The sequence below is a fragment of the Gymnoscopelus microlampas genome (assembly GCF_963454915.1).
Source record: "Gymnoscopelus microlampas genome assembly, chromosome: 18".
Lineage (NCBI taxonomy): Eukaryota > Metazoa > Chordata > Actinopteri > Myctophiformes > Myctophidae > Gymnoscopelus > Gymnoscopelus microlampas.
In genome coordinates, this window is record NC_139955.1 from 42,533,373 (window position 1) to 42,549,355 (window position 15,983).

The 15,983-nt window shown below is 43.4% G+C and overlaps 1 protein-coding gene across 5 annotated transcripts in view; it reads right to left on the bottom strand.

Moving 5' to 3' along the window:
- The window catches only part of irf2b (interferon regulatory factor 2b), a 31,006-nt gene extending 15,236 nt beyond the window's left edge, over nucleotides 1–15,770 (bottom strand). For 4 of the 5 annotated variants that reach the window (XR_014599540.1, XR_014599541.1, XM_084041437.1 and 1 more), the window contains exons 1-4: nucleotides 15,329–15,444; nucleotides 9,661–9,753; nucleotides 6,092–6,191; nucleotides 1,535–1,711 (exon numbers count right to left, since the gene is read on the bottom strand). Coding sequence is in view for 3 of the 5 variants with exons in the window: in XM_084041437.1 (XP_083897563.1) it covers nucleotides 1,535–1,711; nucleotides 6,092–6,191; nucleotides 9,661–9,753; nucleotides 15,329–15,355 (397 nt within the window). In the remaining 2 variants the exon portion in view is untranslated. Of the gene's footprint in view, nucleotides 1–1,534; nucleotides 1,712–6,091; nucleotides 6,192–9,660; nucleotides 9,754–15,328; nucleotides 15,445–15,541 lie in introns of those variants that run through there. The other variant, XM_084041438.1, reaches the window with a different exon arrangement.
- Between the last annotated feature and the right edge of the window lie 213 nt (nucleotides 15,771–15,983).

Genomic DNA, 15,983 nt, shown 5'->3' on the forward strand with positions numbered 1-15,983 from the left:
AAACAAGTGAGACCAAGTTATACTTTTATCGTAAAACATTTTTTTATTTACAGTATATGCTACAATGCCCAGTGTCAAAACCACCATTAAAGGTAGGGTAAATTAATTGTTTTGGTTTTAACAAAAAAAATGTGTTAAAAGGTTAAAGATTCTGATAGTAATCATTGCTATAGTGTTTGTTCAGTAACAGGAGTCTCCTCGTCTCAACCTTGCATTTTCAGGTAGGTGACAAAATCGGCAGAGACTACCCATTTATCAGCTTCCTTTTATAGTGTTCCAGTTCCAATTTCGTCCGCTCATTCCTTTGCCATCACTTCTAAATTCCCTTGTTTAATCTGTATCCTGACCGAGTTATCTATCCTGATTGGTAAAAATGGTATCCCGACGTGAAAATGCATTTTCTGTTTAACTACAGGTTAAACTAGTAGCCTACAATATAGGCTATATACTATTATTGTGGTCATGAACATGGATACATATTTAAGGACAAATGCAACGCAATGCAACAACGGATGAGCGCAGAGTCAGACACACACACACACACACACACACACACACACACACACACACACACACACACACACACACACACACACACACACACACACACACACACACACACACACACACACACACACACACACACACAGTCTGACTGGCCAAGCACGTGAATATTTTACGCACGAACACAAACTCACGCGAGCGCACACGCGTGATGACACACCCACACACACAAAAGAAAGGCATTCACCGAAAATACCAGCTGTGTGTTCCTGTGACTCAATCTCTGCCTAGCCCCGACGCACACACGCGCGCTATCACACACACACACACACACACACACACATACATTCGCTGTATCGCGATCTATAAGATCTCTCTGAAAAGGCAGATCGCATGCCTTTGTGTCCTCTCTGAAGTAATGAAAGAAAGTAAGCGCAATTTCTTAGCAAGTAAAGAAAATGCGATCTTTGGCGTGAACGTAAACGAAGCAGTGCACCTCCTGAAACTGTTAGGGTTCAGACTTTCGTTCATGCCCCCGTCCCCCTCCGCCCCCTTCTCCTTTTCCACAGGACAGGGCGGCCTGTTTTCCCTTTCCGCGGCGACGTAATATGTGTGACGATAGAGTGCTGCGCTACTGAGCCAAAATATGTCCCAAAGAACGAATACAAAAAAAAATGTAAGTACAGGATCCAAAGGCTACAGGTATGATCAATTTTAGGCTAAATGTGTTGGAAATTGAACACGTGGTCTGCAAGAACATAGCTACAACATAGCAGAAACAAACAATAACACCCAAACTCCGCCCCTTCGCAGATAACCCAGAAGTCCACCCACTAGGCAAATTTAATATAGAGACATGGAGACTCCCGTTACTGAACAAACACTCTATAGCAATGAGTACTATCACAATGTAGAGCTATTAGAACATCACTTACCCTACCTTTAAAATCATTGATTGCAATTCTTTGCACGTCAACTAATCGTGGAGTAAAAAGTGCAGCACACAGGAGTGAGCCGCGCGGCCGCTGACCTTTTTTGCTGTTGCGCTCCGAAGAGGAGAGCATCTTGTAGACTCTGAAAGCGTTGGTTCCCTTCTTGATGCTCTTGTCCTTGACCTCCTCGATGTCCGGCAGGCTGTTCATGGCACAGCGGAAGTTAGCCTTCCACGTCTTAGGGTCTGGACGGTCCACGCCTGGCTGGTACTTACCTAACATAACCACACAGATGGAAAATAATCAACTCAAAGACATGAAGAATATTCATGCGTGTCTTTACTGCCATTGTACATTCGCAACAAGATTTTAATTTGCAAATCCTCCTCCAAAAAATTATGATGTACAGTACAAGACCATACCCGTCGGGGGATATGAGCACCCAGTCGCACGCGCAGTTTGATCATTCATCCCATAGCTCGGGGGCCATCCCATAGCTGGAACCCAACCCGCCTCAACCCGCCCCGCGAACCCATATATAAATCTATGGCTCAACCCGCCCCACGAGCCCCGCGGGTCGTACCTATAATTCTGTAAAATGAAGGTTAGAAAATAACCATGGCAACATTATTTGACATAAAAACGCTAATAAACAGCTGACATTTGGGGGAAATGAAAAACGGGCGTCGGTGTTCCATGCACATGGTCAATGGCTGTGTGCAAATGCAGATCAATAGGCTCTATGCACAGCAGCCATATTGGAAAGAAATTGGGCCTCTTCTTACTTCCTTCACAGGTGTTACCAATGATACTAATGAAGGCTCTGTTCCAGTCTGGTCAGGGTGCTGATATTGTGCATGTTGGCTCACTAGAAACACTCCATTTTGGTTCCCAAATGGTGGGTGTGTAACTCTGAGAGTGTCTGAGGGTGTACACTCTCAGAGTTGTATTGGTCCTTGAAAATAAGACAACCACTATGCCACACTAATGGAACAGAGCCTTAATTAGTATCATTTGTATCACCTGTGAAGGAAGTAAGGAAGGGGCCCAATTAATTCCCAATATGACTGCTGTGCATAGAGCCTATTGCTGCAGCCACTGAGGAGAACCGGGCAGAAGAGATTTTGAGGATGCACGCACGCACAGAGTTTTGTTTAATTATTGGATGATGATGATGATGATTAGTAATATTTGTTCCTGCTGTTCTACATACAGCCAAGAGCCAAATCACAGAGTGAGAGTAACCTTTGCTTCTATATGAAATATCCAAAACTATTAAGATTTTATGGAAGAAGTGTCTTAACATATTGCTAATTTGACCACATCAAATGCTCCAATCTTAAAATAGTAACCGGAAATAGCAAGCTCTCAATGTGTTGCAGACGCATTGCTACGCAACATGCTTCCATAGAAAACCTGCATGGCTTCTATGGGATCCAAATGACTGGAATCAGTTCAGGCGACTGAGAACTTTAATCCATGCTGAATTAGCCCAAACACATATAATATATGTACTCACACCAATATTTTAATGATGAACTGACATAGAGCTTTAGTTTACTCACACTCAGGAGAGTTTAAATAGACACAGGGACTAACTGGACACAGAACACAGGTGACTCAACTGACGATCGACACCGGGATATGCTAGAACACTAGCAGGGATAACTAGACACAGGTGAAAACACAGGTAAATCACAGGACGGGTAAGACAAAACAGGTAACAGTAACTAGGGAAAGACAGGATACACTAGGGACAAAACTTCAAAATAAAAGGAACACAACAGTATAGTGTAAAACTTACAAAATAAAACACAGAGTAGACAGATCCTGACATGTTTTGGTCCAATACAGAGCAATCAGGACACTGCAGTCCACCGAAAGAAATGTGCACCTTTGTGAGCTTTGCACCTAGGCCAGTGGTTCTCAACCTGTGGGTCAAGACACCCAGGGGGGTCCCCACATGATTTTGGGGGGTGGTCCCCAGATGATAGTGAAGTGACAATTTAAGACAGGGGTCTTCAACAGGGGGTCCGGGACCCCTAGGGGGTCCTCAGAGCTACTATAGGGGGTCCGCCAAGTCTTTGTGTAATAGAATGTAGTTTGTTTTACATTAACCACTTGAACCCTAGAATTCCTTTTCTGAGGGGAACATTAGCCGAAAATAGCAGATCTACAAGCTCTCAACGCCTCGCGCTGCGAGGCGTTGAGAGCTTGTAGATCAGCTATTTTTTTGGCATTTTTTTAGGTTTAGAGGGAAAAAAGAGCAGACTAAGTAAAAAAAAAACTTTAATCTGAAACACAATTTTATACAATATAGAGTAGGGGGTCCCTGCTTCATCTCTCTCTCTCAGCTAGGGGGTCCTTGGCCTGAAAAGGTTGAAGATCCCTGATTTAAGGACTTTTAAGACCTTTTTAATACCTAAAAAAAAAATAAGGAAAGAAAAGAAAGAAAAAGCAGCGTGAAAAGGTTGAGAAGCACTGCCCTAGCCCTAGGGCCCAGGAGGCTATAGAATACTCTCCCCCTTGACCTCAGAACTGTGGCCTCTGTGGACATCTGATCTCAAAAGACTCTTAAAGGCTAACCTGTTCAAACAGGCCTTCATATAGCTCCTGTGTGATTTCAGCTCTGTGTGTTGAGACATCTCCCTTATTCTGAGTTTGTTTGTTTTCTTTGACTCTTTTTGGTTGATTTGCTATATGGCTATATATTTGTATTCTGATTATTTTATTGATATGCTTGTGGAGCACTTTGTGACAATCAATGTCTGTGAAAGCCAAGGTGCTCTACAAATACGTTTCACTTGCCGAAAAAAGAAAAAAGAACTGACTTCACTCTGAATGGAGTATACGGCAGAACTAATCTCCAGTGGGTACCTCTCTGCACCTGCCTGGATTTTAAGAACCTCCTCAAAACTAAGAATTACATTTCAAATGCGGTCTCTCCGGTAGGAGACTCAAAGAGTCTCCTTTTGAGTTTCCTAAAATTATTCACTTAGGAATGCGACAAAAACTAACCAATCTCCATTAATTCAATGCTTCAGGGGGTAGAATTGATAGAATTAATTGATAGAAAATAAGTATTTTTTGGGGTGAACTACTCCTTTAAGGCTGAAGACCAAAAGCAAACGTTACTCACCAAACAATATCAGATGGCAAACTGGGAAGGAAAAACAAGGCTCTTATGAAGAAAATATGCTAAAAGCTTGTATTGGCTAACATGGCAGAAAAGGCGATAACCTTCAGAATACGAGTAACGATGCTAAAGAACCATCAAAGTGTCTCTAAAGCTCTCTAGAAAGTGTATCTAATGTGTTGCTAATGGAAAAGGTCAAGTCCAAAATCTTGCTTGAGATCCAACTCATGAAAAGGACGAAAAATAGGAAAATCTTCTGTTTTCCAAAAATCTTCAGAATCTTCTCAGGTCTTCCAATGCGTCACCATCGTTTATAAAGGGCCGGAGTGGGATGAGAGAGAGAGAGAGAGAGAGAGAGAGAGAAAGAGAGAGAGAAAGAGAGAGAGAGAAAGAGAGCGATTCGATTGGGCCAGAGTATAGTTAAGGGCGGGACACGAGCGAGAGGGTCAGTGTGGTCCTCTTGGCAGATGAGCTCATGTTACGTAGGATGCGGCCAGGTGTTGTCCTATCAGCAGACAGGGGGGGTGTTGACAGGTATGGACTGAGTTTCACGCAAAGCCGGTATAAACATGTCCGGTCAAAAAAAACAGGTCTGAACAATTAGCATCCTGTGCGCGGGCCTTAGGTGAAGAAGGGAGTCGCCGGAGTTGTTCCGGTCCTCCTGCATGCTTCCCATTTGAGCGTTTCCACCCCCGGGCAAGAGATATGGCCGTGGTGGGAGTGCAATGTTTTTGATTTGCGTTCCCATATGGTATAAGGCTCCATTCTGCCACTACCACGTTGCATTGCAAAGACACACAGGGGTTTTCATCTTGAGCTTGCCTCTTAAAGGCAGACTAAGTAACTTTGAGCCTAAATTAAATATATATATATTTATTTATTTTGCATTTTTTCCCCTCTATCAACCACTATATAATTATGCTGGTGAGTTTTCCTGCAGAAAGACACATCCCTCTGGCTGTATTTTGGTTTTGTTCCACTGTTTATGTTGACATTAATCCCTTGCAGGGACTGAAAAGTAATCTGAAATGGTAATCATGTCAGGTCACAGTAATAGCATATGAACATTTTTCATATACTACTGTTGATAGTTGATAGCACATTGGTTGGCTATTCAAAAATAGCAGATATACAAGCTCATAGCGCGTCACTATGAGCTTGTAGATCAGCTATTTATTTATTTCATCCTGAAAGTTTTAGCAAATCTTTGAATAATTATATATTTTTTAAAGCAAACATTTTTATACCAAATCTTTGCCTCTGGGGGTCCCTGGAACAACATATTTTGAGATGGGGGTCGACGGCCAAATACATATCATTTTGGGGGTGACATGAAAAGGTTTGAGCACCACTGATATGTCAACTCTTTATTCAAATTCAATGCATTTGATGAGCTTGATTTAAACTGTCACCAGTTTGAATCGATTGTAATCGATTTATGATAAATCGTTACATGCCTACAGATTACAGCAGAAGGATTTATTAAATAACTGTAGTGTAGTTTTTTTGTGTTCATTACCAGTGTGTACGGCCCATCTCATGAAAAGCGGAGCGTCCTTCTCTAGATCCCATCCATGACGAGCAGCATGCATCCACGGGATCTGGAAGATTCTCTTCTCCTGAAGAAAAATAACAATTAACAATGTATTCATTCATGTCCACATGAAGGAGAGCATAGAAGGACACACATATGAACACATTGAGTGCCAAAAACATAATATTATGTGTTTGCAAATAGCACCCGTGGAGTGCCAAAAAGCCACAAAAAAAACGTAAATCTACGTGAAATCAATCTTTTTGTTTTTTCAGTTTTTTCGCTAGCGCAGCCCTGGATTCACCCATGAACACTCTAAGACAGTGGTTTTCAACCTTTTTCATGCCAGGGACCCCTAAATTGATATTCATTTGGCCGTGGACCCCCATCTGAAAATGTTGTGCCAGGGACACCCCAGAAGCAAAGATTTGAGTTAAAAATGTTCGCTTTAAAATATATATATATATTCAAGGCTATGCACACATTTTCAAGATTTTTCAAAAATAGCAGATCTACAAGCTCATAGCGCGGCACTCGGTGCCGCGCTATGAGCTTGTATATCTGCTATTTTTGAATAGCCAAAGCTAAGTGGATAAAATGATTGTGACACTATGTTAACAAATTTTGCTGGGGACCCACTGGTACCCCCTCAAGGACCACTGGTGGTCCCCGGACCACTGGTTGACAACCACTGCTCTAAGAAGTAAGGGACAGACCGATCACAGTGCCAAAAAATCTGGCTCCCATCCGCTTCCATTCTATCTCCTTGCTATAAAACCTCTGTATCTCCTTAACTTTTTACAGTGGGCAAAACGATGCGCGATCGCTCCGCAATGGTGACTCGCGTGTGAGGCATGTTGTTGTTACAGGCTTTAGCCAGGACCATCGCGCAACCTGCACGCATGCATTGTTTTTCATGGATTGCTCGTCGTGGACTCTACAGCTTTAAACAGCGCAGCGCAGCGGTGAGATTTCTGGCACCGAACGTAATCTGTTATTATAAAATTCGGGCACCGAATGTGTTAAAAGGTACAGTTAACCCTGCAAGGCCCAGATTCTTTTCAAGTTGTGATGATTCCTGGCTCTGTGGGGGGTATTTATATGCAAATATCCTGGCCAATGGCATTGTAAGACTAAACAATAGGACCCAATGAGGATTTAGAGGTGAAAAAAACAAAAAATAACAGAAAAGAAAAATTATTTAAACTCATTTCTTTATAAAACATACATGTGATCGTGCGATCACACTGGGCCTTGCAGGGTTAAGGTTACATTCACAAAATCATGGTGTATGTCTTCATGATACAATAAGCATGTCACTCAGTCAGTACTCTATGGGTGTAAGTAACAGCGTCTCCGCCATATGTGGCCGCTGGCAATTATGGCAGAGATAGCACAGTACTTTTGCCAGCCTTTTTGAGCATCCCAAGTTGTTGAAACACTCTAGCAACCAGTCTGTGGGTATGTCCTGGGCCAGTGGTTCTCAACCAGTGGTCCGGGGACCACCAGTGCCCTTGGGAAGGTACCAGGGGGTCCCCAGCTAAATGACTTAACATAGTGTCACAATCATTTTAATCGCTTTGTCTATTCAAAACTAGCCGGTCTACAAGCTCATAGCGTGGCACAGAGTGCCGCACTATGAGCTTGTAGATCTGCTATTTTTGAGTGGTGCCAACCACTCCTATATCTGACTTTGTCCGTGTGTCCGTATGTATGTATGTCTGTCCAATAAACAAACATTGATGACAACATCAATGTTTCAATACGGGGCTCATCAAAGGCACCACTCTCTTCACACAGGGTGTGATTTTTGAGTGGTGCCGAAGGCAACCACTCCTATACATGACTTTGTCCGTGTGTCCGTATGTATGTATGTATGTATGTATGTATGTTCGTCTGTCCACAAACATTGATGACAACATCAATACGGGGGTCAATACGGGGCTCATCAAAGGCACCACTCACTTCACACAGGGTGTGATTTTTTTTTCATCTTGAAAATGTGTGCATAGCTTGAATATATATATATTTTTGGGGGGTCCCTGGCACAAAACATTTTCAGATGGGGGTCCGCGGCCAAATGTATATTGATTTAGGGGTCCTTGGCATAAAAAGGTTGAAAACCACTGCCCTAGGCTACCAAAAATAAAAAAGAACTCTGCACCTATAGGCCTACAGCTCTGAGATGGTATGTGGGAGTGGTTGGTATTTAATAACCGTGGTCATAAAGGCTTCCTCTAGGCTAGGGTCAAAGGTGCAGGCTATCTCTAATGCAGACACTTCTCTGGACTCGTCAACAACCACGACAACATCTGGTAAATGGTAAATGGTAAATGGTAAATGGTGCATTTATATAGCGCTTCTATCCGAAGCGCTTTACATTGATTGTGCCATTAACCCATTCACACACACATTCATACACCGATGGCGGAGGAAACCATGCAAGGCACCAGCCTGCTCATCGGGAGCAATTAGGGGTTCAGCGTCTTGCTCAAGGACACTTCGACACTAACTCTAGGGGAGCCCCCCAGCCCGGGATCGAACTGGGAACCTTGCGGTTTTCCAGTTCACACTACCCGGCCACTCTACCCCTGAGCCACTGCCGCCCACTGCCGCCCCCCAATATATCTGGTGTATTAGCTGTCAAAGACGTCAAGATGTCTGGGTTATCACAGAGAAGGAACATGGATGGAATGACACGGAGGATGTTTGTACATTCTCACTGAGGATGCCTTTGCAATGAGGTCCACTATTCTGTCATGTACGTGTTATCATGTACATCCCTTTGTACACATAACAGCCATTCTTCACATGCACGCACGCACGCACGCACGCACGCACGCACGCACGCACGCACGCACGCACGCACGCACGCACACACACACACACACACACAAACACACACTATGGTTTGTATTACTATACTTGTGAGGACATCAACGCTTTAGGATAGCCATTTTATGAATGTCATTTAAAAATATATATATTTTGCAATTTTTAACCGTAAGCCTAAAGCCGAAAAACAGCAGATCTATAAGCTCACAACGCGTCGCGCTGCGACGCGTTGTGAGCTTATAGATCGGCTGTTTTTCAGTGCATGACACTGGCGCGCAACTAAGTATAAATCATGTTTAACTGTAATTCCAATCCCTAAGGATAAGGATAATTCCTTTTAACAAGTCGTTCATGAAAGTCCTTGCGGTCTTGTTTCCAATGAGAACCTGTGAGCAATTAGGGGTTAAGAGTCTTGCTCAGGGACAAATTTCATTTCATCGACACATATGCTGTCGGGAATCGAACCTGCGGCAACCAGGGCCTCTGGCTCCCAAGGCGGGTTCACTAACCACTCAGCTATGGCCGCCCCTAAACCTAACCTCTAAATGTCTAATCCTGACCTGAATGTAAACGTATCTCTAAAACATGTTTTTTAACTAGAAAACAACCATTTGTCTTGTGAGGACCAGGAAAACGGTCCTCACAATGTAGATTACTTCAAATTCTACTATACTTGGTCCTCGCAAGTATAGTAATACAATGTGTGTGTGCGTACTTACTCTGTTGACCCATTGGAGTCCAGGTATCTGACAGGAGTTTATCTGTTCCTCTATCCACGGCCGCATCCGCATCCTCTCCACTGGCATGGTGGCCTGCACACGCACACACACACACACACACACACACACACACACACACACACACACACACACACACACACACACACACACACAGGTTTGTTTGAGGACATTTTAGGACGGCGATTCTATCAATGCCATATTTATTTTTTTGTATCCATTTACCGCCTAAAGCCAGAAAAATAGCAGATCTACAAGATCACAATGCTTCGCACTGCAACGCATGGTGAGCTTGTAGATTGGCTATCTTTCGCTGCACGACACCAGCGCGAAACTAAGTGTAAATCAGGCATAGCTCTCTTATCTCTAATCTCTAAATCTATTACTTCTAAATGTCTAACCCTAAAACTAACCACAACCTGAATCCTTTTCTAACTTATCTCTCTAACTATTTTCTTCAATGATAAAACAACAATTATCGCGGCACCGAGTGCCGCGCTACGAGCTTGTAGATCTGCTATTTTTGAAAAATCGCGAAAATGTGTGAAAATCTTTGGATATATATTATTCCAGTCGGTAGCGCTGTCGCCTCACAGCTAGAAGGTCCTGGGTTCGATTCCCGCCAGGGACGCTGTGGGCGCTGGGGGCGTGTCTTCTCCTCCGCGTCATCAGCGCCCATACCCAGGGTGGGGTTGGCGAAAGGGCCTACTCTGTGTGGAGTTTGCATGTTCTCCCCGTGTCTCCTAGGGTAGTTAATACCCTCACAAAAACATGTAGTAATCCTGGTCGCTATACCGCCTCCCCCATGACAGCCGGGGCGCCTGATGGAGGGGAAAGGAACTGGTTGGAATAACGTGTTCCTTCCACGCGCTACGTCCTACCAGGGAAACTCCCCCCTGTCAGGTGACAAGAAGGTCAGTTGGCTCTCATGCACTGAAGGAAGCATGAGCTCGGCCCTGGCCTCCCCAGGCTGTGGGGGACTGGTGTAGCGCTGGTGTAGGGCTGGTGTAGCGCCCAGGATCACTTAGGAAATTGGCACCGGGTGAAAAAAATGGGTTACAAAAATCGCGGGATAAAAATTATAGGAAAAAAAGGATATATATTATTTCAAAGCGAACATTTTTAACTCCAATCTTTGCTTCTGGGGGTCCCTGGAACAATACATTTTGAGATGGGGGTCCGCACCCAAATACATATCATTTTGGGTGGTCCTTGACATGAAAGAATTTGAGCACCCTTTGGCTCCTTTCCACATTCCAAAGATGGCCTAATTTGTTTCAATTGGCATCATCATCAAAAACGTCACTTTTTGATAAAAGCTTATAACCGTCAGGGTTGTTATATGCTGCTGGGGGAACTTGCCATGGCTAACCAAGCCCCCTCTCTCTCTCTCCTCTTTCCTCTCCTCCCTCTCTCTCCACTTCCCTCTCCTTCTGTGTGTGTGTATGTGTGTGTGTGTGTGTGTGTGTGCGCGCGCGCGCGCGTGCGTGCGTGTCATGTCGTAAAGGCCGTCACGATTATGACATTTTATATGACGATTAATTGTATTGTTGTTGTTGAACACTGGAACATTATGAATAGAAAATACATTTCTGTCTGGCTTTTAGGCTTTGAAGTTTCACAGGGCAGATATGACAAATAACCTAAATATAGAATGAAATGTATTTAATAACTTTGTACTTAAAAAAAACAAAACACGTTAATAGTGGAAATAGCCGATCTACAAGCTCACAGCGCATTGCGATGCGTTATGAGCTTGTAGATCTGCTATTTCCACCACTTTTTAAAAAATAATTATGAAAAAACTGTCAACGTGGAAACGATTATGACGATTATGCAGAAGTAATTGCGAATATCTGAAATAATTGCGATTAGTCGATTATGTAATTAAAAAAAAAAGGCTTTTTCTGCCTTTCTTTATAGTTTCATAGCAGCGATGGACAGGAAACAGGGGGAGAGAGATGGGGAGAGACATGCAGCAATAGACCGTCGGGAACGGGACTCGAACCCACGGTGCGCTGTCAGGCTTATGAGCCTAGGTGCCCGGACCTCATGTCAAGGGCCCCCAAAGTGATATGTATTTGGCCACGGACCCCCCCATCTCAAAATATTTAGTTCCAGGGACCCCCAGAAGCAAAGATTTGAGTTAAAAAAAATTCGCTTTAAAAGAATATAAATATATTCATTTGCACACATTTTCTCGATTTTTCAAAAATAGCAGATCTACAAGCTCGTAGCGCGGCACTCGGTGCCGCGCTACGAGCTTGTATATCTGCTATTTTTGAATAGCCAAAGTGTAAAATAATTCTTTTTTAGCTCCTAGAATAAAGCTGTGTGGACTGTTATCTGTTAGCGAGGGTCTCTCCATGGAAAATGACCCACCCAGACCGTCATAGGTGCGATTATTGTTCTTTGTTGTTACCGTTGTTGCTGTAGTTGTTGTTGTCCCTCTTTGTGTCTCTCTACCCCTCTCTCTCTCTCTCTCTTCCCCTGACACAGTGGAGGTAGAAGGCCGTCCCACCTTAGAGCCTTAGAACTTATAGAGCTTGAGGTTTATTCCTGTCAACCGCTTAAAGGGGTAGTTCACCCCCAAAAATAGTTTTTGTCTCATTCCTAAGCCAATAATTTGATGACCGGCAGCGGTTACGGTAGGAGACAAAAAGAGTACTCCTTTGTATCTCCTACCGGAACCGCTGGTCATCAAATCATTGGCTTAGGAATGCGACGAAAAAAAAAAAGTTATTAAGTTATTTATTAATGTTATTAAGTTAATAACAACGTAATAAATGAGTGATGATTCAATTAAATTGAAACACCTTTTGGCAACTTGTAGATCAGCTATCTTTGCTACTTTTGTGTGACACAGAATGACGAAGTAGGGCATTAATTAGGGAAAACAAGTTAAAATATACGGAGATAAGAGGTTTGTGTCAGTATATATGCAACGTGGCCCTCTGTTGTGAGAGTGGAAATAATATAGTGGCCGTCTCCATCATCAAAGTTGCCCACCCCCCCTGCCCTGTAGGGTATACTCAGTCACCCACCTTGGAGAAGAGTGCAGGAGGTGGTTATACTGTTATCAGTGTTGCCAGATTCTGTGAGAGAAACAAGCAACCAGGTCTAGGAAAACCAGCCCAAAAGAAGCAGCTATGGGCCACATGAGCACTTTCACATATACATCAGCTATTTGAAAACAGCAGATCTACAAGCTCACAACGCGTCGCGATGCGACGCGTTGTGAGCTCGTAGATCGGCTAGTTTCAAATAAAATCTTGCGGGGAAATTATAATAAGCAGATCTGGCAACCCTGACTGTTATACTGACGTGCGTGTGTCTACCGTCTAGAATCATTTGCTGCATCTAAATAATCCACCTCCACCACCACCACCCACACACCCAGTCAAAGTCCTCTGGCACAGTCAGTCAGGCACTCCCCAGACAAGGTTCAGAGACACATAGGCTAGTTTCATGACTCCCTGCAGACAGGCTGCTATGACTACATAATAATGCCCGTTTTTTCGTTTAATATATGCTAAAACATCAGCTCACATTGTGTTGCTGTCGGACAGAAACCTCTCAAGTCCATATTCTGACTTTTTGCGTTTCTACCAAATGTAAATTAAACGTCCCTGCTTGATCGCACTACAGCGTCACACAAAAGCATCGAAAGCAGCAGATCTACAAGCTCGAAACGCGTCGCTTCGCGACGCGTTTCGAGCTTGTAGATCTGCTACTTTTGATGCTTTCGAATTTGATTACTGAAAAGTAACGGTTTTGGACATATGAGGTTTACACCCGACAGAGACTACATATAGGCTAGTTTCATGACTTCCAGACAGGCTGTTATGACAACATAATAATGCCCCGTTTTTTTGTTAATGCTAAAATATCCAGCTCAAAATTTGCAACTTGGACGGAATAAACTGTATTGAATGCACATTTATTCTAAGGTAAATATTGGCCTTGTGAGGAGGTGTAATGCAAGTCATAGACTTTGATCCAGAACTGACCCGCCGACCCACACAGCATTCTAAACAGAATGTGTTCTGCCGTTCTTCTCATAAGAATATTATTATAATAATCAGGCTTGTGTGTTAACAAAAAACTTTCACGTAATCCATATTAATGCAGTCTAATCATTAAACCAAAAGGCTACAGTACAGAATAGCCTCAGACAAACTGGTAGTACTTTAATTTTGGTTGACCAAAATGCCTCCACTGGTGCAGGTTCAGTAGGGTGCGCACACACACACACACACACACACACACACACACACACACACACACACACACACACACACACACACACACACACACACACACACACACACACACACACACACACACACACACACACACACACACACACACACACACTTACACTTCCTGGTAGCATACTGTTAACCAAGCATGGCAGAGCACACTGCAATACAAAATACTCTGCAATAACACATTGGATACCACAGTGCTGATTTCACCATTTGTAACTCAGAGAGTGTGCAAAATGTATAACCAAATGGACCCTTACAGGTCCATTTGGTTACATTTGCATACTCTCTGAGTTAGATTAAAAGAATTTGGATTTGACTATGTCCGAGTTAAAGCAAGAATGATGTTTTATTGTGTGTGTACACAATATTCTGAAAAATAACCTGAAAAGGCCCACAAACACAATTGGCAGCCTATACAAGCCAAGTGTGGTTCTTCTGACAGCCTATATCGAAGTCTCTCAGTCAAAATCATTACACTGTCTCAGTCAAGCCAAATCATTGAAACATCATTGTTACATTGTTACAAACTTGCAAGGAGACCATATCCCTTTGGAACTTGCTCGCTACAAAGTTGCCAGACTTGCCACACACGCCAAAGATGCAAGATAGTGTCAGTCAGCCAGCAAGCCAAGCCAAGTCAAGTGTGGTGGTTCTTCAGCCAATATCCGACCTCTCAATGACTATTATTAGTTTATTACAGTGTTTCAAGTCAATTCAAATCACCTGAATACCTTTGAACTTGAGCTGGCTTACAAAGTTGCCACAAACAAACAGAAATGCAAGATTAGTGTCAGCAAGCCAAGTCAAGTGTGGTTCTTCAGCCTTGATATCGAAGTCTCTCAATCAATATTATTACTAGTTTATTACATTGTCTGAGGTCAAACCACCTGAATACATTGTCAATGTGTCACAACCTGCAACCAGGACCATTTCCTTTGAACTTGCTCGCTTCTTCACCCAATAATATCGAAGTCTCTCAATCAATATTACCAGTTTACTAACATTGTTTCAAAGGCAACTCAAATCACACCTGAATGCATTGTCAATGTGTCACAACTTGCACCAAGAAGACCAAGTCAAGACCAGTTCCTTTTGAACTTGAGCTCAGCTACAAAAAGAAGTTGCCCCACAAACAAACAAAGATCAATGCAAGATAGTGTCTGTCACCAGTCAGTAGGCTATGCCCCCCCCCCCCCCCCCCCCCCCACACACACACACACACACACACACACACACACACACACACACACACACACACACACACACACACACACACACACATACACAAACACACAACAGCAACCGAAGCTAAAAGTGAAAATAAAATGTCACACTCTCTCTCTCTCTTTCCAAAGACAACACAAAGTACTTTCACTTACTGCTGCACTACCAGGAGAATCCGTCATGACACTCACTGTCTGTCTGTCTCTCAGACAGGAGACAGTGGCTGGTGTCCTCTTAATGAGCCCTGCTGCACACCACACTTCACACTTCACTTTTTTTACACACACGCGCCCCACACACACACACACACACACACACACACACACACACACGCGAGGAGAGAACATGCGGAAATAAACGGACGTTACCTTGCTAGTGTTATTCTCGCCTGTACACACAGTCTGTCACAACACACACACAGTAGAGACAGACTTTTGTAGTTGGTTGGTTGTTGTCGTTGGAAAAGTGACGCCTCTTCCTTCCCCCTTGTTGTTTTGCACAGTTTGCCTTGTTGTTTTCATTAAAAAAAAATATTGTTTTTTTTCCTTTTGGTTTTATTTCTTGTTTCTGTGCGCAGACCGAAAGCAAAACAAGGGCAGGAGGTGTAGTTCTTCTCTTCGGGAAGTGGAAGAGGAGGAGGGAGGAGGAGAAGAGGGGGGTTTGGAAATCCCCTCCTGCTCTGCTCTCGCTGCTTTCGGTTGGGTTGGTGTGCTAGCCCTGAAACATGACTGTCATGACGAAACTTCAACCTGGTGTCTGCACTTTCTCCATTTACAGCCCGTACATCTACATAAACGTTCAGATTTCAAA